Genomic DNA, 25,577 nt, shown 5'->3' with positions numbered 1-25,577 from the left:
AAGTGCACAAAGTAATTTCTGGCACACGGTTGGGGGTCATGAACTTGTTAGCTATCACTAGTTTCACTACTAACCTTAAAAAAAGTCTTCAAATGTGAAAAGAGATAGAAGGCCCTATACTAGACTGTTCTTTAGCTTATAAAACTGTTTCTAAATAATTTCAGAATTCAGTCTATAAATATAAACACAGGTTTTTGGTTGGTTTTTTTTTTAATGTATCAAGGCATAACTCACCTGCAATAAAGTACACAAGTATACAGTGCAATGAATTTTTGCATATGTATACTTTGTGTAATTACAACTCAGATCAAGATATAGAACCTGTCTAGCACGCCCAGAAGTTTCTTCATGCCCCGTCCTGGTCAGTAACCGGCCACCAAAGGGTGGCCTCTATTCTGACCTGTATTAGCATAGATTAGCTTTGTCTAGTTCTGCACTTCACAGAAAAGGAGTCAGGCAGTATGTGCTCTTTGTGTCTGATTTCTTTCATGCAACATTATGTCTTGAGATACATCCATGTCTTTACATTCTTTTTCATAGCTATACCCATATTTTTAAATTTACACACAAAAAATTTACTTTTGTTATGTACTTTGGAGTTATATTCCACAATAAAGATAAAAGACTCACAATGAATCAGCCACTCTCTTCAGTCACCCCAATGATGAACAACATTTATAAAATATATATTTTGGCCTTGCAGAACAAATCTATGCAGTTAAAAGTCTGGAGAGTGGTCACCCTTGGTTCAAGGAGCAAGCGTGAGGAGGCTTCTGGGTACTAGTTATGTGGTGTTTCCTGATCTGGGATGTTAGATTTGTGAAAATTCTTCAACTTATTCACTTTAACATGTTCTTTTTAACGTATATTGTATTTTGATTAAAAGTTTAAAGAAAACATAGTCTTGGGGGCTTCCCTGGTGGCTCAGTGGTTGAGAACCCGCCTGCCGATGCAGGGGACATGGGTTCGTGCCCCGGTCCAGGAAGATCCCACATGCCGCAGAGAGGCTGGGCCCGTGAGCCATGGCCGCTGGGCCTGCGCGTCCGGAGCCTGTGCTCCGCAACGGGAGAGGCCACAGCAGTGAGAGGCCCACATACCGCAAAAAAAACAAAACAAAACAAAAAAAAACATAGTCTTGGAAAAACTAAGAGCTAATTGAGCCAAGAAAAGATAAGTATATGATCTGAGCCTTATTAACACACTACTCTCACCAAACAAATCCATATATGCACAAGGTCCTTTCTGAGATAATCCTGGGATTACTGCTTTTCACTTAAATGATGCTTTTTATTAATACCATCATAATCATTGTAATTTTACAGGTAAAAGTATGTCTTAAAAAGGTAAAGATGACAAAGAGGAAGGCTGGGGAAGAGAAACTGGAACTGAACTAAATGTCAGTTTAGTCAATTTCAATGATCTCATTTAACCTTTAAAACAACTCTGTGGAAAAAAGGACAATCACCCCAATTTTGCCAAAGCAGCACAAAGCTCAGAGACTTTAAATAAATTGCCCGAGGTCACACTATAAAGAAGAGAGTGATAATTCAAATTCAAGCCTGACTTCAAGCCCTTTACCACGGCCCATTATGAGTTACATGAAATAATTTATTTAAGCTTTCTATACCTCAAAATACTTGAATCTATTTTTCAGAGCCTCAATAGCTCTTAGGCTTTCTTCATGTTGCTTTTCTTTAGCTGCCAAAAGGGACTTCAGCTTTTCTTTCTGAAATGGAAAGAGATAAATACAGAGCAAAATCACCCTGTGCTTGAAATTGTGTTAAAAATGTGTTTTAGAAAATGTGAATTAGAATTACTTTGAGGACTATAGTTAATGAATTCTCTAACCTGGTCAATTTTTTTTTTTAAAAAACGGAACTTTTTTTTTTTTTTTTTGGCTGTGTTGGGTCTTTGTTGCCATGCGTGAGCTTTCTCTAGCTGCGGCGAGCGGGGGCTACTCTTCCTTGCGGTGTGCAGGCTTCTCATTGTAGTGGCTTCTCTTGTTGCGGAGCACGGGCTCTAGGTGCACAGGCTTCAGTAGTTGTGGCTTGCAGGCTCTAGAGCATAGGCTCAGTAGTTGTGGTGCACGGGCTTAGTTGCTCCGTGGCACGTGGGATCTTCCCAGGCCAGGGATTGAACCCGTGTCCCCTGCGTTGGCAGGTGGATTCTTAACCACTGTGCCACCAGGGAAGCCCTAACCTGGTCAATTTTTAACTATTAGTAGAGTTCAAAATTTGTAGAACTATACTAATAATATACAATATACACAAACAATATTATGAAAAATTCAAATTTCTGTGGTTTGTTTTAAATCTTATCATTTTCAGACATTTTCTCTATAATGCTTAGAATTTTATATCTTTTCATGAAAAGTTTCACAGAAAATGAGCCATTTAGAGGCTCATTTCAGTAACAAGAAAATGCCTACAATAACCCACGCCACTATACTCAAAACATAATTTTACAGTCACACATAGGTTTTGTTTTTTCCTTTGAGCAATAACCCAAAAGAGAATTCTGTCTCCACGTCAGTTCAGGACTTAAACCTCTACTGCAATGTTATCTTCAATTTACACAACAATTTACAGCTTTAAAGTAAAACTTATCATCCTACCTCACTTTCCAGATCATCAGCAACCATTACTTCCTAAATTTAAAAAGAAGAAGAAATGTATTTTCACTCTTGAAAGTTTATGTTAAAAAGCATGAGCTTGGCAAATATCTTTTAAAAAGACTGGTGCATGTCATTAAGATTGGGGATGAGGCTGTGAGAAGAAAATGCCTATGTGCTACTACTTCTGTGCTCTACGTTGTCATTCATGCTTCTCACTAACCAGGTTCAGAAGCACTTTCGATTCTTCTGAGACCCCATCAGTTACTTAAAACTCTTACCTGCTCTTCCTCCTCATGTCTTCTGTCTACTTCTTCCTCTCTAATCCCACAACTCCAATCACAGTTCAGTCCTTTGTCATTACCACAGACCAACAGTGTTCTCTGTTCTTAGATCCGACCTTGTTTCATGTAAAGGTCCTAATAAGATATGACTTTCCACAGGGCAATGACCTGATTTTACCTCCTTTAGCACCTGGCACCATGACTAGCTGTGATGGGCCGTCATTAACAATTTGTTACCGATGATAATGACTCGTAGTAAAACAGTTCTGGATTTTTCTGGTATGACGCAGATTATTTACCTCATTCAGCTGTAGTTGTAAACCATTTACTTTATCCAATAATATTCTCTGTTCCTGCTGAATTTTTCTCAACCTCTCTTTCAGATCTTCATTTTCAATCTCCAGATCCTTAAATAGCAAAGATAACAGGTGCCAGACCAACTTTAAAGGAGCAATTCTTACGGAAGAAATTTCTAAAAGCAGTTCACTATCATAAACAGATATATACATATATAAAACAGCTTTAAGTACAAAGATACAATAATTTCAATGACATTCAAATAATTTAAAATCTATACATGAGAAATAACGCAGAAAATTATAGTCCTATGATAACTAATAAATACAACTATATACAAAGACAGCAAACCATCATGATTCTAATAAATAAGAAATAAAAGCATCATCTGGAAATAGAAAATAGCAGAAGAATATGTCATTTTAACTTTTGCCAAACACCTCTCAAATTTATGAGTTTAACAAAGCATAAGAATATCAATACTTCAGTGCTCTGATAAAACATTTAAGCCTCCAATTGAAGGCTACAGTTCACTTTCTTAACACTACATAGTAAACTATGAAAACCCAAATAAAATGCTTTTGGTTTAACATATGGAAAAGGCTATTCAATTTATATTTTAATGGTATTTCAGTCATAAAATAAGCCATTTAATTATGGCTCTTTTTCCAACACAATCCAAATAATAATTATTTTTTGAACACTTTGACGAACATAAAAGGTAAAAAGTGCTATGTGGTTACCGAAATTATTTTTCTTAATCAAAATAAAAAATACTTTAAGAAAAAGTTCAGATTTTGTTTATTTACATTGATAACCATCATTTTTATCACTATAATTAATTTTCTAAAAGGAATACAAATTTATGATTTATGGCCCCAAACAGATATATTTAAATCAACAAAAACTTACAGAAAGTTATTAAATTATTTACTTCCTAATATATATTAAAACAATACTTCTTGTAAGATAACACTGACTCAAACATTCATATCAAAAGTTAATTCTTTTAGAAGGAATTTGGCAAGAAAGTAGAATCACAAAACATAACAAGCTGCCCTTCCATCCCCTACTCATTTCCCCCGCATTTTTGCTTCCTTTCTTTTCCCCAACCCCACTACAAACAATGCTGGAATTCTTTGCAAAGGAAGATACCAATTTTTTTTCTCTTTTTACCTGAATGTTTTGATGCTCCCTCTGATCTGATTTCATATTTACTTCATCTAGCATCTGCGTCAAATTTCGCTTTGGTAAAACATAAGAAAACACAGGTTAGCAAGTATGAGAATATAGAAAAGTACACTTTCCTCAATAGGCAATACACCCAATTAGTGATTTTCAGTTTATCCAAGTTTAAATTTTGCTGTACAAAACACAAGGTGGCAGTGTTTCCACTTAAAACTCCAAATGGAAAGCATCTTTAAGGATATAGGTTTTAAATAAATCAAGTATAATCTATTTTTTAAATACTAAAAAAAACCCAGAATTTAAAACCCCTACTGCTAAGTATTTATTTTAACCAAAGTCACCAAATTTTAAAAAGGAGAATTTGTACTAGAGGCAAAACTCACGTTGTACTATAAAGCATCAGCTACCATTCCCAAAAGAAGAATTTGGTGTTTAAAAAAAGGAGGCGGGGGAGAGTTACATTAATGTTGAGAGAAAATATGGAAATTACTTCTTTGAGTACTGATGAGATAAAATATCAAAGGGTGTGATAAGAAAGAGATAGACAATCCACTGACTAAAGCTATATAAAAGATTTCTAAATGACTTGGTTGGGTACATGATCTGTTTTTGTACACTTACTGCTTTGAAACTTTATTCCAGCTTAGAGATTTGCTTTAATAAAAGCACAATACAATCACTAAACAAGAGATAAAATAATTTTTTTGCCCAAATTGATCTTTAAATCTACACAATAATTTAGAAAGGTATTTCTTTCTTCCTTTTTGAGAGCTAAAGAAACAAAACGTGAATGCTTTAATTTTCCAAGATAATTTTATGTTCCACATTATTTGTTGACTCATGTGTTTAAACTATCGTACTAAAGAGCTTGGATTTAGAATTAGAGGAACAAGTTCCCATTAAGACGATGCTCTGTATCCACGATTTGGCCCAAACTACATGTCTAGCCTCATTCCTTCTACCAAAGGGCCGTTCTTGACGTGGAATCTGACCAGTCTCATCATACATACCACTTTCAGCCCCTGCCTTCCCTTCTGGTCTCTGGTTCCTGTCACTCTGCCCCTCTACTGCCCCACGGGCATGTTAAACATGCTCCTTCATCAGGGGCTTGGTACTTGCCCTTCCCTCTGCCCTTGAGGCTTCACCCACAGAGCCGCTGGCTCCCTCCTCACTTCCTTCAGACCTCTGCTAGAATGTCAGTCACTTCCTGACCACACCATCTAACATAGCTTCCCGCCCTCTCCCTCTTCATTCCCTAATCCTGTTCTGCCTGTCTTCAAAGCATCTGCCACGGTGCTAAATACCCATCTGCTTACTGTTCATCTCTCTCACTGGGCTGGGAGCTCCATGAGGGCAGGGAATTTGAACGCTGATATCCCCAGCACTTAGAACAGTAATGGGCATATAGTAAGTAACTGAATACATCTTATTTTTTAAACTATACTGTAGGCTTCTTGATAACAAGGATTATATGTCCCTTAGTACACAAACAAATCCTATTTACAGCAGATATTTTAAAATGTATTTAATTAACAACTGAAACAAATGAGTTTTACTGTTCTTAGCAGAATATTAACTCTATGAATTCATTTAGATAATTCCTATTCATTTAGATACCATTCCCATATTAATATTCAATAATTCTTTCTTTTAAATACATGTATATTTCAGAAATAGTTTTTCTCTTAATATGTGTGAGATGCCTGGTATTGATATAAGAGGGCACATTTTATTTCCCTCTACACCCACTTAGGTTATCTGAGGAATGGGAGAAAAGTCTGAAACAGCTGCTCCAGATGGGAAAGAAAAGTGACAGCAGATATGACCCATGCAGGGACATATTACTTAATTGTGATGGACTGAAAAGGAAGCATGCTTTCATACAGCTTTCAAATTCAGGTGCAAGCTACAGAAATGATACAGAATGATGACAGGATGGCTCAGAAGGTACCTGATTACTTCTCTTCAGAGTTTGGAAGTGCTCAGGTCCCTCTCATTAGAGAAAAGCTGAAAGCCTGGAAGGGGACAGTCAGCAGAAGAGGAGAGCTGCCTACACTAGCTTTGGGTGAGATGGTTTAAGAGTGCGCAAAGCAACCCCACACACTTTAACTCGAAGAGATCAGGGGAAATGATTAGACATCTACTGAGACTGAGACACAAAACCAGGGTTAAATAGTGATTTGATAATAAACTTAGTGCAAGGTATGAATTATTTCACGTACTGTGTTTTTTTAAAAGTCAAATCCTCATTAAATTAAATACAGCAAAAAAAGAAAAAGAAAAAGAAATCAAAATGTTAACAGTGGCATTGAAATCACATATATAATCAGTTTTGAATTCTGTTTTCTTCATTTCTTATTGCTTGGAAGAATTTTCCCACATCAGGGGATATTCGACTCTGTTACTAAGGGAGAATAGGAGAAAACTGTCTAGGGTCTACCAAGCTAATATTCATCAACGAAGAAACTCAACAAGGTGCAATATTCCATACTTGAAAAGGCTGGATGTTCAAGACCAGCAATCAGGAGTCTACTTATTTCCCATTGGATACATTCATTGTAATTAAGACCCATTGTCTCAAGCTGAGTGACAGTGTCTGGATAAAGCCTCAGGATCTCATGACCTAGGTTCTACATGGGCATGATTAACTGGGAAGAGAGAACGGCATGCATTTAAACTCAAAACAGTTATATATAACCATTACCCAGGTTTACTCAACACTTTACTTAAACTGCACAATATACATAATTTTTTAACCTGTTGTAAAGATGGTCCTTTCTTCCAAACTTCTCTCCCTGAAGATTTAAAGAGAGGGAAAGGGAGGAGAAAGAGGAACAGTGAAACAGCAGGTTAACTTGGGTAGATTTGCATTCACCAATTATGTAATTAAGTCAATATTAAAGAAATAAATTTTTAAGTTTCTTTTGAAGTTTACGACCTTACAGTTAAAACAACAATGAAATATCACTTTTGCCTATCTAATCGGCAAAGTATTTTTTTTTTCCTATGACAACATCCCTGTAGATGATATTCAATGCCAGGGAGGGGAGACAGGTGAAAAATACAAAATTTAAAACATCCTAAATTAGAAGGCAACTTTTCGATATATATTAAAAGCTTAAAAAAATGTGCATAACCTGAAACCTCTTAATTCAATTTCTAGGAAGTTATCCTAAGGGTATAATAAAAATATGCTAAAATATTTATGCATAAGGACAGTCACTAAATGGTTATTTATATTAGTAAAAACTGTATAAACAACTTAAATGACACCTATAGAAAACTGCTTAATTAAATTAAACTTAGATGGAATTTTATGCATCGATAAAAATCATACTGTAGAAAAAATATTTATTTATGAGGGAAAAGTCTTCGAACTATATTACACAAAAAGTAAGCTACAGCTCACTACAGGTGACCTCAATTTTATGCAGAGAGAAGACTGGAAAGATATTCCTCAAAATGTTAGTAGAGGCTCCTCAGTGGTAGAATGAGTGGTTGATTTTACTTGCTGTGCTTTTCTGTGCTTTCCAATTTCTCTTTAATAAGCATACGAAAATACTTGGCACAAGTATTCAATAAATCTTACTTGAATATTTTAAATACATGTTTAAACAATGATTCTTTCTTTAAAACTTTTTAAGTACAAGAGCTTAAGCACTTCACCCCTCCTCATCAAAAAATATATATTAGCAAAACACTTTATTTGGCTCTTTCTTTTCAGTTCTTAAATTACTCCACAGTAGAGTAGGGTTGACTGGATAAACTGGACAATAAATGTAACACACACTGCCTCAGAACAAGTGACTATAATGTAAAACCGCAGAGCTGAGGCAGATGAACCAATACTGCTTATTGTAAGGAGTGTTTTGCCTCTTACGAACTGTAGCTCTACCACCTAAACCTTTAAAAGCTGCTCTTTATTAACTAGCACTTTTCTAGTGACAGAAAACTGCTGGTACCTTTGCTGGTATTTTCTGATGCAGTCTTCAGTAAGGTTAGAATGTCCAGATTGTCAGCAATTCTTGCATAGTAAGAACTATCATGGCCAAGGGCATCCAGCAAGGTTACATCAGCACCATTTCTGATTAAGACTTCTACTGCATCTTTGCAACCATACTCGCAACCTAGCATGAGAGCAGTCCTAGAAGGCAAGATGGAAGAATAAAAGACCTTGAGAAGGATCAAAAAAAAAATTTCAGAAATCTCTTTCAGAGGTCCCCTTCTTAAAGAACAGATATTACTTTAAAAAGCCACGTTGTTATAGACACAGATTTGACTTCATATTTTTACTCCATTGCATTTATAAAAAACATTTGTTTTGTGTCTTAGTTTGCAGAGCTAGCATTTTACATCTACCTACACACATCTGTTACTTCTACTACCAAATTAACCTCCTTTATTCCAGTCCTTCTATGTACTACAAGTTAATTGCCACAAAGATCTTCCACAACTGATACTGTCACCTTATCTGTGCAAAACCTACAATGATAAACCCAAGCTATTTAAATCACTTTGCAGGCCTTTCCGCGTCCCTCACGGCGGGCGGCAGGACAGAGTGGCACAGTCCTTTCCGAGGGTTCTCGGCCAACGGCTTCATCGTGGGCCCTGCTGCCGCCAACCCCACTCCTCCTCGTTGGAGAGAAGATGGAGGGCCGGAACAGCGCCATCTCCGCCGGTACGTGCGGGGCCCTTTTCATTGGGTACTGCATTTACCTTGACCCCAAGAGATGGAGAGATCCTAACTTCAAGAACAGGCTGCGAGAACGAAGAAAGAAACCGAAGCCTGCCAAGGAGAGAACCAGACTTTCCAAGTTACCTAACCTTAAAGATGCTGAAGCCGTTCAGAAATTCTTCCTTGAAGAAATACAGCTTGCAAGAGTTACTAGCTCAAGGTGAATATGAGAAGGGTGTTGACCATCTGACAAATGCAATTGCTGTGTGTGGACGGCCACAGCAGTTACTGCAAGTGTTGCAGCAAACTCTTCCACCACCAGTGTTCCAGATGCTTCTGACTAAGCTCCCAACAATTAGAGAACTGTAAGTGCTCAGAGCTTGGCTGAAGATGATGTGGAATGAGAAACAAATGTCAATATAATAATCTCAATTTAAAAATATTTTAAAAATCTTAACTTGAAAGATGATCAGCTCTGGGGGAGTAAGGGCAAATAAGCTTGTTATGGACTGTCCTACACTCAAATCTACCAAAGTTAATTTTTACTTTGTGTAGATCCATTTGTCTGTTTTATTTATTTTCCCAGTGAAAAGTGTATTTTGTTAGAGAGGTTTTCATTTTATAAATACACTATCAGTTACTGAAAACAATAAAATAAATAAATCACTTTGTGAACTGAACCACATCATGCAAACGTCACCAATGAATCCCTTCTATTCCAAAACAAGAATCAGATTCCTGTTCCTGATTTCTCTCTTTAGAAGAGCCTTTCTTCTCCTACACATCTCCTTCACATTTTCACACTTAATTTTAAAATTTGCCTTCTCAAATAAACCTTCTTTTTTTGTTGTTGTACGCGGGCCTCTCACCGTTGTGGCCTCTCCCGTTGAGGAGCACAGGCTCCGGACGCACAGGCTCAGCGGCCATGGCTCACGGGCCCAGTCGCTCCGCGGCATGTGGGATCCTCCCAGACCGGGGCACGAACCCGTGTCCCCTGCATCGGCAGGCAGACTCTCAACCACTGCGTCACCAGGGAAGCCCTCAAATAAACCTTCTTTGATTAACCCCATTATCATGGACCACTGGTTTATTCGGCCATGACAGAATCGTCAGCACTTAAACATTTAACAGTATGACTGGCAGATCATAATAATGCAACAATTAAATCATCATGGAAATTTAGAAGTACTCTAGAAATTCTCTATTTTTACTGCTGAGGCAACCAACACTTAATGAAATGAAGTGACTTATCCTATATATGATTCTGTCTTCAATTGTGAATATTGAATTTCATACGGAAACTGATTTTTGCCTTTATTTGATGTCTGTTCTATTCCTCTTTTATACTCCCCGGTAGTTGCTGGAATGCAGTTTTACATAAAACAGGCATTAACAAATTTTTTGTTATAAGGGAAAAAATGTTATAGGTAAGACAGGAAGAAAGAAAAGAAACTTGAATACAGAGTGTCAGAAACAGATTTTAATTTACCTTTAAAACCATTTGATATGTCGTCTAAATATAATACACATTGCCCTATCGCATTGGTTTTTTTGTGAAGTTCCAATGAAATAACACAAACATACTTGGAAAAATATAAGAGAAAGCATTGTATACGTGGATCAGCCAGATCACCCCTTTCTGATCCTAAAATTTATTTTTCAATCAAATTTTCTTAAACATGCTTGGAGCCAGATCACAGTATCACAAAAACAAAGTAATATAAAAAAAGCCACTTTCTTAAAAATCACATTAATGATTTAATTGCTTAAGAATTTCCTCCTTTGAGATGCCTGAACAATGAAAACAATCGGAGCTATAAAATCTGACATCCAAAGACTAATTATACTTATCTACTTCCAGTGAACTACAAACAATAGAATACGTGTTTAGAAGAATAAAAGTAACTGAAAAGAAACCAACAATTTTACCAGTAATCATCTATACAATCTCAGAAACTTGTCATAAATTACTGTAATGCTTCAACTGGTGGAAGGGATGTATTTCAGATACTTTGTTGTCAGAAACTCCGTGACTATAAACATCAGAATTATAATATAGCAAGCAGCATGATACACTAGACCCAGAAAAGAGGACAGAGAGAATTACAGATAGAAATTGTTAGTGCACACCAACTAAAATAACATCAAATACAGGTGCAGAAATAAATTAATGAAATCTGTACTGGGGTACAGAAATGAACTCAGTTTCAAAGAAGGAGGTGGCATTGTGCCCAGCAGAAAGGAGAGAAAACACCTTGAGAAAATCTACACTGAAACATGTCAAGCTCCAGGACACGCAAGAACTCCCTTACTCTCAAAAGATTCACTAATGAAGAAGTAGAGACTGTAAATGTCATTTTTTATTCTTCTTCCTTATTTGAGCCCATTTCATTAAAGATTATTTTATAAGCTCAAAATAACTAGGATATAATTACTCTTTTCTTCAGTTCTTTGACCTGAACACAGGCCATAATCACTGCCTGTATTTCGAGTTTACCCTGTCATCATCCCCCATTTCCCTCTCCCTCCTTCTTCAGCCAACTCTGAAGAGTAAGAAGAAGTGAGTGCTAATTCCAAGGAAGGGAGAACCACAGGGGATAGAAAGGCCAAGTCACAGCAGCAGAGCTTCAGGATCACTGTGCATCGAGCTGGTGTCTGGGGAGCCGTGATAAAAGAATTACCTGTTTTGTTTGTCTCTGGAATTAATATCCGCCCCTCTATCTATCAGCAGTTGACATATTGTTGGCCTACACATCTGAGTAGCCAGCACAAGTGGCGTCCGCCCATCCTAAGCAACAAGAAAAATAAGACAGCATTCAGACAACGAGTCTCCCAAAACATGAAAGTCAGAATACGTGAGTTGAAATGAGAATAAACATAAACTGACTTACTACATCTCTGGTATTCACTGAGGCCCCGTGGTCGCAGAGCAGCTGTATGCTAGAAGGACAGTCTGCCATAGCTTTGAGGAACAAAGGAAAATGATAAATGGTGAACATCTGTTGGTAGCACGTGGTGTTTTGCTAGACCCCTATAAGGCCTAAATTCTTCAATCCCTAAAGTACTAAACTTCACATCCTTCACTCTCAGTTTAGCATTATAAGCATTGATTTTTCTATCTGAAAATGGATTAGATAAGATCATTTTGTAAATTTTGTATAATTTATTAGGACCAAGGAACACTGTCACTCTTGCAGAGGACAAGAATATACTGCTGTGCTAAGGGTAACCACTGATAATGAAAATCACACTTAAACTTTCTATTTATAGTATATTTTAAAGTATGGCTATAACTTACTGAATCCTTGAAGTGTTAGTGCAGTTTTTTTAAAAGAATCACATACTTTTTTCTTTACAGAAGACCCACAGTAAATAAAGTATGATTCATACAGTTCATATTTCCTTTTCAAAACAGAAACTGCAATGTCTGCCCTTGATGCAAAAGCAGGGTCATTTTGCTAAAAATTATATTAGAAAATCACATGATGCCTCTTCTCTGATCAACACTAGAGTTCATATTTGTATCAGGAAAAAAGTGGTCAAATTCATAAAGTACGATTGTGTTTATACTTCCCACGAGTTTTTATAAAAGTTTTATAAGTTGATATTAGTTTATGTGCACAAAAAAGTACTAAGTCAGCGTTCTTTTTTTTTTTTTGGTGCAATAAAGTAAAACCAAACATACATTAAAAAATCAAGTCAATTTTTCATTTCTGATGTCTTTAATCCAGCAAGTCTTTTATATAAAATATATAATCAATCTTAAAAAAAAGATAAATTGAAACTGAATACATTAATTCAGGAATTATAAAATAACAACCATTCAGGCCCAATTAAAGATAAGAAGGAAAAAATGTAAAGCATAAAAAATTCCAGAGTTATACTATACTGAACAAATCAAGTCAGTATTAAAGGTGCGATGATGGAGAATGCCAGCCGTTCATCCTTGTTCCATGGTAATAAAACTGTGTTGGGCACAGGGTGGCTCACCTAGACCACAGTTCCCAGTCTCCTTTGCATGAAGGCATGACCACATGAGTTAGATCATGCCAATGGAGTCTGACATGAGGGACATGTGCTACCTTCTGAGTCTAGGGCTTTAAAAAGTGGTTATACATTCTTCCATAATCTTTCTCCTTCCTGCTAGCAGGATAACAGGTACCTATTATCAGCTTCAGCCTTAAAGATGAGGACAACACCCCCAGGCAATGGTAGAACTGCAAAATAGAAGAAATCTGGGTCCCTGAATGACTATATGAAGCAGAGGTACAAGCCAATCTGATCATTAGGGCTGTGACATGAAAGAAATAAATTCTGTGTGTGTGTGTGTGTGTGTGTGTGTGTGTGTGTGTGTGTGTGTTTAAAGCAAATGTTATTTTATTTTGTCACAGCAGTATAATCTTATCCCTAACCAAGACAAAAATTGCTATCAGGAGTCAGGTGCTGTTGTAACAGATACCTAAATTATACAGCACTGGTTTAGTGGTTGGGTACTAGGTGGTCAGTAAACATATTTCAGGCTAGAAACCTTGTGATTTTTCTCACACTGTGGCAAAACGTTTGATAGATCTATCATCTGTGCTAATTTACAAGGTACACTGTGTGACTATGGAGCCTTTCTAGGTGAAGCAATAGAAAAGAGCCCAAATTTTAGGGCATATTGGCGGCTGCTTACTGCTTCTAGTAAGAAAGAGATGAGGTCAACAAGAAAGAGATGAGGTCAAGCAAGAATTAGTTATGAACACAGTTGGAAGGGAATAGAGTTTCTAGATATTTGGGACCTCACAGGTATAGAAGCCAATTGTTTCTCTATACCAAACAGCAAGATATAAAACTATTGTTGGTCACAACTTTTCTCAAAGACAGCCCAATAAGGAAAAATGAAAAAAAAACAAAAAAACCAGATCCAGTCCTGGAATAAAGATCAGATTGAGGATACTATATTCCCATCCAAGACTATTATTTCAGATGACTTTGAGGTGGCAGTATTAAAATGAACAAATGAACCTATTTACAAAACAGAAGTAGAGTCACGGATGTAGAAAACAAACTTATGGTTACCAGGGGACGGGGTTGGGGGGGATAAATTGGGAGATTGGGATTGACATAACACACTACTATATATAAACTAGATAACTAATAAGGACCTACTGTATAGCACAGGGAACTCTATTCAATACTCTGTAATGGCCTATATGGAAAAAGAATCTAAAACAGGAGTAGGTATGTGTATATGTATAAGTGATTCATTTCATTGTACACCTGAAACTAATACAACATTGTAAATCAACTATATTCCAATAAAATTTTTTAAAAACTCTGTAAATTAACCTAATGTTCTACACAGTATTGAACATTTTATAAATAAATTTTCTAAATTTTGGTTAAAAAAATAAAATAAAATGAGGTAGAGAATCATGAGTCCAGAAATAAAAACAAGAAATAAAGGAGGGTTAAGAACTTTATGTCCAGAAAATAAATGGTTCCTGACATATGAAAGTGGCTGGCAACAAATAGGCCAGAAACCTACCAAGGTTTTGAGGGAATGCACTACCCCAAAATCCAAAAGCCCAGTCAGCTAAAACTAATAACTCTTCCTGTGCTTAAGCTGCCTATATAGAGGGCATACTTTCCAACATCCAATTTACCTGTGATCTTGGAGGATAATGGACAAGAACCTTCCAGAAGGCAGAGCTAGGGCCCACAGAGGACAATAAGGGATTTCTCCTAGGAAACAAAACTGGGGGGCACCTGAAGGAGCTAACCAAGAAATTTACTCCAAGATCTCAGTTGAAAGCCTTTGCAAGTTTTGCTCAGCAGTATCTGAAACCTGCTGTTGAATAGTGACTGCTGTGTATTTCCCAGTTCTCCTGTTTCCAAAAGGGAGTCTTTATTTTACTTATCCTGTTCTTGCTGCATCACTATATTGTGAGGAGCAGATCTCTTTTCTTTGAGTTTACAAACTGTTGGACCATGAAGAGCCATTTCAGAGCCAAAAATACACAAGTGCACATCACCCAGAAATCCCAGACTTTGAGGTGGCTTCAGTGACTGAACTGGTTATGTATCCTCTCCCTTGGGGTGGGGATAATGTTCTATGTGTGGAAAGTAGGGGCTGCAGGAATATCTGGAAGGCCAGAGGGCTGGACTGTGGCAATTGTTACCAAAATTTGTTCTCCCCTTCTTCTACAGTGTGGCAGCTCGGCCATGACTAGTTACCTTGAGATTACATTTCTGGGCCTCCTTTACAGATAAATACAACCAACTGACTTTGGTCTTATTGATGGATTATGAGTAGAGGGCTATTTACCACTTCCAAATCTGGGCCTCAGACTGTGGGCATGCGCTCCTCCTATTCTCCTTCCCTTTCCTGCCAGCTGGAACGCAGATATGACTACAACCCTGCTGCAATGACATTGCTGAGGAAGATACCAGAGGAAAGTGGAGCAACAAGATGGAAAGAATTCAGTTCATGAATGACCTCAAGCCACCTGCCAACCTATACCACTCCATTTTTTTTTTATAAGCAACTGATACTGGAGTTCTTTTACTACATCAACTTGGTCTTCATTCTAACTTCATCTGTATACCTACTGAACAAATATTAAAATTTCAATCTGTTAAGTTGTACCAGTTTTAAAAACAGGGATAATAAAATCTATAATATACAAAAAATTACACATACTTACTGTACATATTTTGATGAGTTTGGACAAACGCATACACTGTAATACCCTCACCACAATCAAGGTACTAAACATATGGATCACCTCCACAAATTTCCTTGTGTCCTTTTGTGTGTCTGTGTGTTTTTTGGGGTTTGTTTTTGGGGGGTTTTTTTGGTGAGAATACTAAGTACTCTATCCTCTTAATATATTTTAAAGTACACAATACCATATTGTTAATTATGTGCAATACGTTATTACATTATACAATAATTATATACAAGTTTTGTATAATAATTATACCTCAATTAAGCAGTAAAAAAAATAAAAACAACTAGAAAAAGTTGAACATTGAGTAAATGATATTGAAAACATTTTCAAATGCATTAGGTGTAATAATGGTATTACACTTAGGTTACAAAATAGAATCATTATCTTTCAGAGATAAAAGCTGAATTGTTTATGGATAAAATTATATGATGTCTTGGATTTGATTTAAAATATGCCAAGTAGAGGAGAATAATGGGTGGTGGTATAAATGAATCAAGATTAGCCATATGCTGACAACTGTCTCAGCTGGATGAGGGGTATAAGGTATTTTAATATGATAGTCTAACTTTATGTTTCAAATTTTCATTTTTAATAATTTTTAAAACATGATTATTAACATTTTAAAAACATGATTATTTTAAATTTTTAATAATTATAACATTTTTAATAATTTTTAAAACATGATTATTAATAAGGTTGGATGGATTAAAAAACAACTACGAGAAGGTGGTAGGAGAATAGAAATATCATGTGACATATATTCATACTTCATTAAGCAGCAAAATCATTTTAAAATTTCCATCAAACAATAAATTAGTGCTACAGAAATGAATTATAATTTTTTATGATTTTAAGTTTAATTTATAAATTTGTTTTGATGAACCCATAACTACACAAGCTTGATAAGTATATCACATATGAATCTAGGTCTATGTTTTTATTTATTTTTTAATTAATATTTTTGTTTATGTAAATAGTAATACAAAATTATCATAAAAATATAAAACTATAGAAACTCACAGGAGTCATTGTGAGGCTTAAATGACAATGTATGTAAAAATGTTCTGAAAATAATAGCACTCTATACCAAAATTTTAAAAAATGCATTGTGTGAGAGATTAAACTATCACAAAAATACATAAGATTTTTTTAAAAAGGAAGAAAATCAAAAGTATAAAAGTTTGAAGGAAATTTGAAGTATAATACATTTTTAACAGAGACTACTCTAATCCTCTAATCTACCAAGGATATTCCATATACATGAAAGGAAACAGTAGGTTTTGTTTTGTTTTGCTTTTCCTTTGAACACCTAGTTAACTAGGAATTTCAGTCTTAGAGGAGTCTGCCCAGGGGTCAGACTATCTTACATTCCAAAAATCCTTAAATATTTAACTTTTTTCTAATCATTTTCTTTAAGACACCTAAAGAATAATGCAGATAAATTTTGATATACAGTATGATTAATAAAATCTTTGAAATTACTAATATAAATCTCTTTTAAAATACAGCAAATTACAATGGTATGTAATTCAGCACTGACACCTCTAAATCAAAACAAGCACCATCACCATTAATTAAGAAGTTACTACATGCCAGGTACTATTCATGATTCAGTTATAACCACTACTGCAGTAGTGTTAGTAACTTCATTTTGCAGATGAGGAAAATGAGGTTCAGACATGTTAATGAGGTAAATATAGTTTTTAAGAAAGAGAAGTCTTCCTCGTTCCCATTTCTCCTACCAGTTCCCAAGCAAACACATGGTACTTACAGCTCCTTGAGAGCAGGATTATGGTTTATTCATCTTTGGACTTTCAGTATCTAGCAACCTGGCCTGTAAATATTGGCTGAATGATTCTTTTTAAGCCGTACAATCCAATAAATTTCAAATCTGAATAAATAAAAAATTCATAACATTCTGTTTCTCCATGAATTATACAAATATATTCATGTTAAAACTTTGAAATTAATTTAAATGCCCAGCCATTTTAAAAAAGATTTGTTTATGTCCAAGTGAAACCTTTGCTTATTACCTGCATCGTGAAGTGCAGTTCTTCCCTGCAGGTCTACATGTTCAGTGGGACAACTGTACTGTTTTAAAACACAGATATTTAGTAATCTAAGAAAGTTTTATTTCCAAGTTAAATATCGAGACTCAAATGAACAGCTGTTATTTAATCTTAAAAATATTGCATTTATCAAAAACTCTAAAGAGTACTAGACAAGCCATAAATATTTTGACATGCGACAAATATAATAACATTATACTGTAAATTTAACAGTATTCCAGTAAACAGGAAAACATATGGTACATTACAATCGCATGAAATATAGAAACTGTTATTGTTTGGGGTTTTTTTTCCAGCAAGAATTAAAACTTGAACAATTGAATCAGAAAAAACAAATGAGTTCTGCTGTGAAACTTAGTGGCAAACATGTTTAAGGAAATGTGTGACTAGACCTTTCAACTGAAAATGTAACTTAGCCCAGTAGTTCACAGAATTTTGTGGTTGCCTGATTATAAGCTTAACTAATGATGTTATTACATAGTCTGAGTTATTGATGTTTATACAGAAATATATAGATCCTATGCTGTATCACTTCATCTCAAGTCATATACCAGATGACAGAAAATTCCAATCTCCAGCTAATGTCAACAGGAAGGTCAAGTCTTTGTTGTTTATTTTTAATACACTGAGTTATGCAATTCACTTCCCTCAGAGTCTTTGCTCTTTATTGTTCACATTCTTTCACAAATGATGGAAAAAATATTATGTAAGCTAATAGTCAAAGCTAGCCTACTATTTTCTTTGATCTCAAGTTCCAAAAACACATCTGTTATTTGCAGTCAAAATAATAAAGTCAAAGTATTAACCACTTTTACTACCTGTAGAAGTTTTTGTAGACACAATGCATGCCCATACTTTGCAGCCAGGTGAAGAGCATTCCTCCCTAGAAAAGAAATAATTTTAAATATATGATAAGGGTTATTTTCTTCACATGTGACTTCTCCTTAGAAATGTGCTTCAGTTTTCCAAAATCAGTTGACAGACTACTTCATTTGTAGGCATGCTTTAAGTTTCTAAGATGTCTCACGCAGTTTCAGATTTTAATTAGAGATAATGTACACACCAAAACAATGAAGGTGGGAAGAAAAAATAAACATACAAACGCACTACAGAGCAAGAATTTTGTCTTATTCACCACTGTATCTCCAATACCTGGAGCAGTTCCTGAAACAGAGTAATTAAATATTGCCATAGGAGAGAAGGGAGAGAAAGAGAAAGAAAAAAAAGGAACGGGGATAGGAGGGAGAGAAAGATAACTAGATTTCACATAACATTTCTCAATAGGCAGTGTGGATACTAAAATGGAGAAAGGTTAAGAGATGTGAGTCAAAGAAAGGGTATTCTCTAACAAATTTTTATGCTTCAACTAAAATTCAAAGTTTACAGAGAGATTCTGTCTCTGAAAATCAGACAATTTGTTCAAATATGTGATTAAAATGTGCAAATTTAAAGGAAATGATGAAGGGAGCAGGGAAGAGGTCACCAGATAATCTGGAAGGTTAACTCTGAATACTGAAAAAGGTAATTCGCAGAGAACATTCTACCTCCAAACACTATTTCTCCTAATTGTACTTCTTTACACAAATATCTTTCTTGGATGGTGAAAACTACAAGGGTTTCACCAGACTATTCCAGCTTCCAATCTTTAATGCTCTTAATTTCCCTCTAACTTCACAAACTTCTCCAAACGTAATTGTACTTCACAAGTAGACCTTTCTGCTAGAAAAGTAATGTGTGTTCTGTTCATCCTGGATGAAGGAATAAATTGACTTTCAACTCTCATTCAGTTTTATATGCATGTAGATAGGTGAATACGTTTTGCTGGGTCTGATCATTTCTGTGTAGCTAACAGGTTCTAGAGCAAAAGGCAGTGGGTCCAGACCTTTGAACAGGTAACATATTCAACCACTCCTAAACATCCTCTACAAATAAGTCAGATGTAACAAGTTCAAATTTCAATTTGCTACTGGTCATGGACAAACTTTCTAGAAACATTTCACATCCTGAAAAGTGACTAGAATAACTGGTGCTTACATGAGAAGTAAGAGAGAGCATGGAGTGGATAGTGAGGATAGATACAGTGGCAACAGTCCCTGGTGTTTACCAAAACGCCACAGAAACTTGGTCACATTAAAATGTCAGGTCAGGGCTAAGGAAATACCAAATCCAGCCACTTGAGATAGGACAGCAAAAAATCATGGAAATATCACATCTAAAGCATATCACCCTGAATTATATCAAAGGCGCGTACCTGGCAAGACCTGGGTCACAAATACCTCAAAACCACACTAACTTGAAATCTGGTTATTTTCAATCTACTTTTATATTGCTAGCAAATAAAGGAGTTAAGATAAAATACATAAAGATTGTTTAATCAAATTTTTATCAAATATCCACATCTGGATTATAACAGACACTATAACAGCAAATGAGACAAGGTCCTTGTTCTCAGGAAAGGACAACTCTAAAGACAAACATAATTAAACCCATCAATAAATACATGACTAAACAACAGCAAAAACAAAAGACAAAATGGGTAAAGCAAGGTATGCCAGAGTGCAGTATATGAAAAGACGTCGTCTGCTGAGCTTGGGAAAGCATTTGAGCTTCATCTGCACTGAAGGAGGGAGGGCAAAAGTCACTTAGATTGGCCACTAGGCCGAAATGTCCAGAGCAGAAAGAACACAGACAAAAACAAGAAAGACACGTGTTTGAATTGGAATCAGCACAATAAATAAAGTCTTATGAATTCTGAAATGGTATGGTTAATCCAAAATTTCTAAAAATAAATATTCTTCTGCATCAGTGGAAAACATATATATAAGTAATAACAGCTTTTTGTTCATTCAAAGGTGGCAAATAAATTGAGTTTCATCTTCAATTAAGGTAACTTTAGGTAAAGCTTTTCCTCACTAACTCATTTGTGATCTCTCTCTCTCTCCCCGCTTGCCTTCCATTTCCAAACACAATGTTGGTTAACAGTAATGTATTTATTTGTCCATACATGGAGTCATAGGATAAAAATTAAAGTTGTTAAGGACATTCTCTGCTCTATGTCAGCTCCCGTATTTAACTGAATAACAAAGTCGAAGTGCAGAGAAATAAGCTGCCACAGGTCTCAGAGAACTGAGAATGATTGTCCAGATGAACAGAAAACTAAAACACTGAAGAAAAGCAATAGCTATATTCAAATACTTAAAATCTATCTTGTGATGTGCAGACAAACTTATGCTGTAATATTTTAAAAGATAGACATAGGTATGACTAAGTTTAAGCAGAAGGCCTGGTAAGAGACAGACTTAAACTGTCTATTAGAAATAATTTTTATAAACATAGCTAGCTAAACACAGACCAGGTCTCCTCATGAGGCATAATAGTTAAAAACACAAACTCTGACTGCGACTCATCCACTGAAAGACCCCGGGTAAGTCGCTTAACAGTGCAGTGCCTTGCAGCCTCATTGGCTTGATGTGAGGATAAAATGAGTTAGTATGTGTAAAGCGCTTAGCAGAGTAGCTAAGTCTATGTTAAATAAGTGTCACCTCTTCTTGTTATGATCACTACTGGTGATGTTGTTATTATGAGACAGTTAGTTCCTCAACACAAGAAATGTCCAACCAAAAACCAAATGACCTCAGGACAGCGAGAATTCATATACTGAATAGTATATGAGTATAAACTAAATGGCCCCTAAAGGTTCTTCAGAGTCTGAGATTTTAGAATCCTGTAGCACTACCAAGACCAGCCCTAGACCTCAGGTCTCCAGCTGCTCATCCATTCGGTCATCCTTTCTGCTACATGCCCAGTACTTGCCCTCTCCCCCAGAACAATACCTCAGTTAATTAGAAACAGAAAGTTAAGGACTTCTCTTTGTAAATCACACTTAGCTCTGATTTAGAGCATTGGCAGTGGACAATGCTTGTCTTCTCTGTTTGTAACTGACTATGGAGGCAAACGTACCTGCGGTGTCACTGGTTGTAATATCAATTCCATGTATGAGGATGGCATTCAAACACTCAAGATTCCCCTTTGAGGCTACAACATGAAAGCTAAACAAAAAGAAAATACTTGTTATGCCATGGAAACTACTCAAGGTCAACTTAAATGTTACATAAATGTCACCTTATATTCAATACTCACACATACATACACACACGTGTGAACATGCATTTTAAAGGCTACATTAGAACACCAATATATTTAATCCAAGAAAAAAGAAACCTATCTCATATTACTGAAAAACTCATTTTAATCCAAATTTACATTATTACCTCTATAGTTTATCATTTCAATAACAAAGGCACTGGTGTTTAGACCTTAATAAATGCACTGAAAAGTTTCTATCAGATTATTTTACTTAGTTTCAAACATACTGAAACCGCCAAAACAAATGAAGTTACAACGGAATGCTAAGGCCAAAGACAGATCAAAACACTTATCCATCTCTTTAGAATTATCATATTAAACCTGGCACAGAAAAGTCTTCAAAACAAGCTAAGCTACACTTGAAAGCCACAAAAGATCTGGCATCACCTTCTTCCTGAAGTACTACCACATTATTCTTCCTTTTACTCAGAGACCTGTATGACTGGTTCAAATTTCACACAGAGTTGAACACGAAATAACTTTAAGCCATCAAGTACTCAAGATACATGATAAAATATCCCATTGTTTCTTTGATCATCTAATACTTTCTTAATCAATAAACATTTACAGAAATATTTTGTGTGCATTAAGAACTGACATTGTAAGTAAATACTGTAGGACTTGTTGGCAAAGGACATTGAACTCAGGTCCTAAACGAGTACCGTACCCATCGTGAAGTTGCCAGGAGGTAAAGGCTCAGCAAGGTGCCTGGATACAGACACACTTGGCAGCACACTCCCTGTCGGGGTCTTCCCTAACCATACCATTTGAAAATTTTACATTTCCCCATCCGCTGCAACCTTAGTACTCCTAGCTTCCCCATCCTGGCCTTCATTATTCTGAATAGAATTACACATTTTCTAATACTATATATAAATTCAAGATTTATTTTCCTTATGGTCTATTAATCTTTTCCTACTCAACTAACTAGATGAAAGCGGGAATTCTTGTCTGTTCTGCTTCCTATTATATTCCCAGAACCAATGAAAGTACCAGACAGATGATGCACCCTCAAATATCTGAATAACTGAATGCTTAGAGACAAAATCTGGAGATAGCTAGCAAATTCATTTCCAGATATTACAACACTAGTTATGCCTCTATTAGTATTATAAGGGATATAAATGCAAACTAGAGACTGAGCACTACTAAGTAAAGTAAACCAGGTTTGTGTAAAGTTTGAATTAGAGAGAAAGAGATGTTAAAGGAATAAAGTGTTCTTAAAAGTCAGATAAGTTCTCCTTAAATTGCTATAAGGCTGAGGGTATCAATCTCTTTGCAACACTGAAGTGGAGAATTATACTATGCAATGCACCATGAGAACCTTTAGAGGAATGGTAATTTCCATCAAGCAAAGGTTTTTAGTCTTCTAACAATCTTGGGGATCTCATTTATTGTCTGCTTGTTTTCATTTCTTAGCTCACAAAATCTGAAAGACTTCTTTCTTCAAAATAACTCAACATTATACTGATGATGCACTTAAAAGGGCAGAAATCACAGCAAATCTACAATGCATTATTAATACTGTTGTGCTATAAATAGTAGATGTGCTTCAGAAAGAAGATATATCAATCATTAAATTGTATGCAGAGTTGCAAAGGAAATTTGGAAAACTGCTTTATAGAAATACTCTTTTTCAATTAAAAAAATCAACTTTAAGTTTTCATTTTTTAAACAAGTACTTTTACTTCTATAATAGGAGATCCAGGTAATATGGACAGTCCCCACCTCTGAGGACAACTAGAAGAGCTTCATAAAAAATAATGCATCTGCTTGAAGGTATCAGTAGGCTAACAAGACAGTGAAAAATTACTAGGCCAGTATGCAGGGAAGGACAGAGGCCCAGAGAGGTGAGCTTGGTATTTGGGGCTACTTTTTGTCTAGGAGCATTTGCTGATTCCAGAGAAAACAGCTGGGAGGCTGAACAGTACTTTTGACAGCCTGAGGGGATGGGGAGACAGGAATTGGAATCCATGGCTCTCCAAGTGGCAGTGAAGCTTCTTGGTGAACCTGCCCCATTTTGCCTGGGCAAAGGGCTACACCCTAGGAAAGAGGCAAACAGGAAGAAAACAGATCCTTGCAGTGACTATGGCTAGGCCTCAAATATTTCATTTTTGAATTGGATAGAGGTCAAGAAGGACATGTTACTTTTGTCTTAAATTTCAAAAATTGAAAACCAAAAAAATCATTCAAAATCACATTATTTTTATAATTACAGAAAATATATTTGTAATATATCCTATAGTTGACTAAATATAAAATGCTTTAATTAAGAAAGAATACAGTTTGTGTGTGAGTAACAAAAGGAAAATATTTTATCCTATGAATCCCAGAAAGAATTCTACTTCCTACAGTGAAAACCTCAGAAACTAATACTACTCAAATATTTCACAAACTAAAGTTCATTGTTAATCAAATTACACCAGATTTTCATAATTCTGACCATTAATACAAATAATTTCCCTCAAAGTTGAACCTTAGATCAAAAAAACCTGAACAAAAACTCAAGTAATCATTCTTTCAAAACATTCAAAGCATGGACGGACAGAACTGAAGAAATTAGGTTTCACTGAAGATTTTCATCCCAAAGAAGATCCTTTTATCTTTTAACATCTTGGCATTTTGGAAAAAAAAAAAGAAAAACAGTCAGTTTTAGATATTAAATTTTCACTATTTATACTGTGAGCCCTATAAATGGTTTAAAATTAGCAAAAATAGCAGCAGGACTCAAAATAACCAGTTTCTGTAGCTATCAAATTGCCTACTTGATAAAACTGAAACAGTATAAAAAAACTGGAACTTCTCAAACTTTATTGCTCTTATGAACAACTTAAAGTCATGCTTTGCTATTTTCACTATACTTAAATATCTAAGCATTCTAAGGTAGTGACCTACATCAAACATTAACTATCCACTTCTTAATATTCATTTCTATATTTAGTATCTGGTTTCCAGTTATAATAGTCTAAAAAAAAACTTACGCAAGTATAAGGCGGAGAGGAATTTTAGGAAACGAGACTTTTCACCTCTAATTTTGGAAGGTTTCCCAGATAAGGTTTTAACTGCTATATTTATAGAGGGTAGTAACAGAAGCTAGATCTACCCTTTAACCCAACTGCTCCCCATCCTCAACAGGAAGAGAAATGATAAAGACTGGGGAGAGGTGAGAGAAAAGATGCCTGGTTCATAAGCATGTAAAGTCCTCAGTAACAAAAGCAAAAGGGTAGGATCACTACCTGTATCTCCCTAAGTCACACTAGTCATTCTGCCTCCCTACTGCCTGAAACATTCTCATTTAAATTAATTACCCAAATATAAAAATGGATTGGGGGTTAAGAGGAAAAGGCAGTGTAATTTACAGAACTCTTCCAAGACAGAAAACTGGGGTTTACATCACAGACCTGTGACTTTTTTTTTTTTTTTTTTTGGCTGCATTGGGTCTTCCTTGCTGCGTGTGGGCTTTCTCTAGTTGTGGCGAGCGGGCTTTTCATTGCAGTGGCTTCTCTTGTTGTGGAGCACGGGCTCTAGGTGCACAGGCTTCAGTAGTTATAGCACGCAGGCTCAGTAGTTGTGACTCACGGGCTTAGTTGC

At 35.7% G+C, this 25,577-nt stretch overlaps 1 protein-coding gene and 1 pseudogene across 5 annotated transcripts in view; one reads left to right on the top strand and one right to left on the bottom strand.

The window, feature by feature from the left end:
* Window positions 1-25,577, bottom strand: part of UACA (uveal autoantigen with coiled-coil domains and ankyrin repeats) — a 109,763-nt gene that overhangs the window by 15,842 nt on the left and 68,344 nt on the right. For 4 of the 5 annotated variants that reach the window (XM_049706916.1, XM_033439977.2, XM_004276250.3 and 1 more), the window contains 11 exons: window positions 21,801-21,889; window positions 18,659-18,723; window positions 17,805-17,862; window positions 11,947-12,017; window positions 11,737-11,843; window positions 8,343-8,524; window positions 7,138-7,175; window positions 4,369-4,437; window positions 3,195-3,302; window positions 2,615-2,647; window positions 1,628-1,726 (listed from right to left, as the gene is read on the bottom strand). In XM_049706916.1, coding sequence (XP_049562873.1) covers window positions 1,628-1,726; window positions 2,615-2,647; window positions 3,195-3,302; window positions 4,369-4,437; window positions 7,138-7,175; window positions 8,343-8,524; window positions 11,737-11,843; window positions 11,947-12,017; window positions 17,805-17,862; window positions 18,659-18,723; window positions 21,801-21,889 — 919 coding nt within the window. The remainder of the gene's footprint in view (window positions 1-1,627; window positions 1,727-2,614; window positions 2,648-3,194; window positions 3,303-4,368; window positions 4,438-7,137; window positions 7,176-8,342; window positions 8,525-11,736; window positions 11,844-11,946; window positions 12,018-17,804; window positions 17,863-18,658; window positions 18,724-21,800; window positions 21,890-25,577) is intronic. The other variant, XM_033439976.2, reaches the window with a different exon arrangement.
* LOC101273717 (mitochondrial import receptor subunit TOM20 homolog) lies at window positions 9,028-9,989 on the top strand (annotated as a pseudogene).

Source organism: Orcinus orca, chromosome 2 (genome assembly GCF_937001465.1).
Source record: "Orcinus orca chromosome 2, mOrcOrc1.1, whole genome shotgun sequence".
In the NCBI taxonomy this organism is placed as follows: domain Eukaryota; kingdom Metazoa; phylum Chordata; class Mammalia; order Artiodactyla; family Delphinidae; genus Orcinus; species Orcinus orca.
This window is presented reverse-complemented; position numbering and strand designations above follow the sequence as displayed.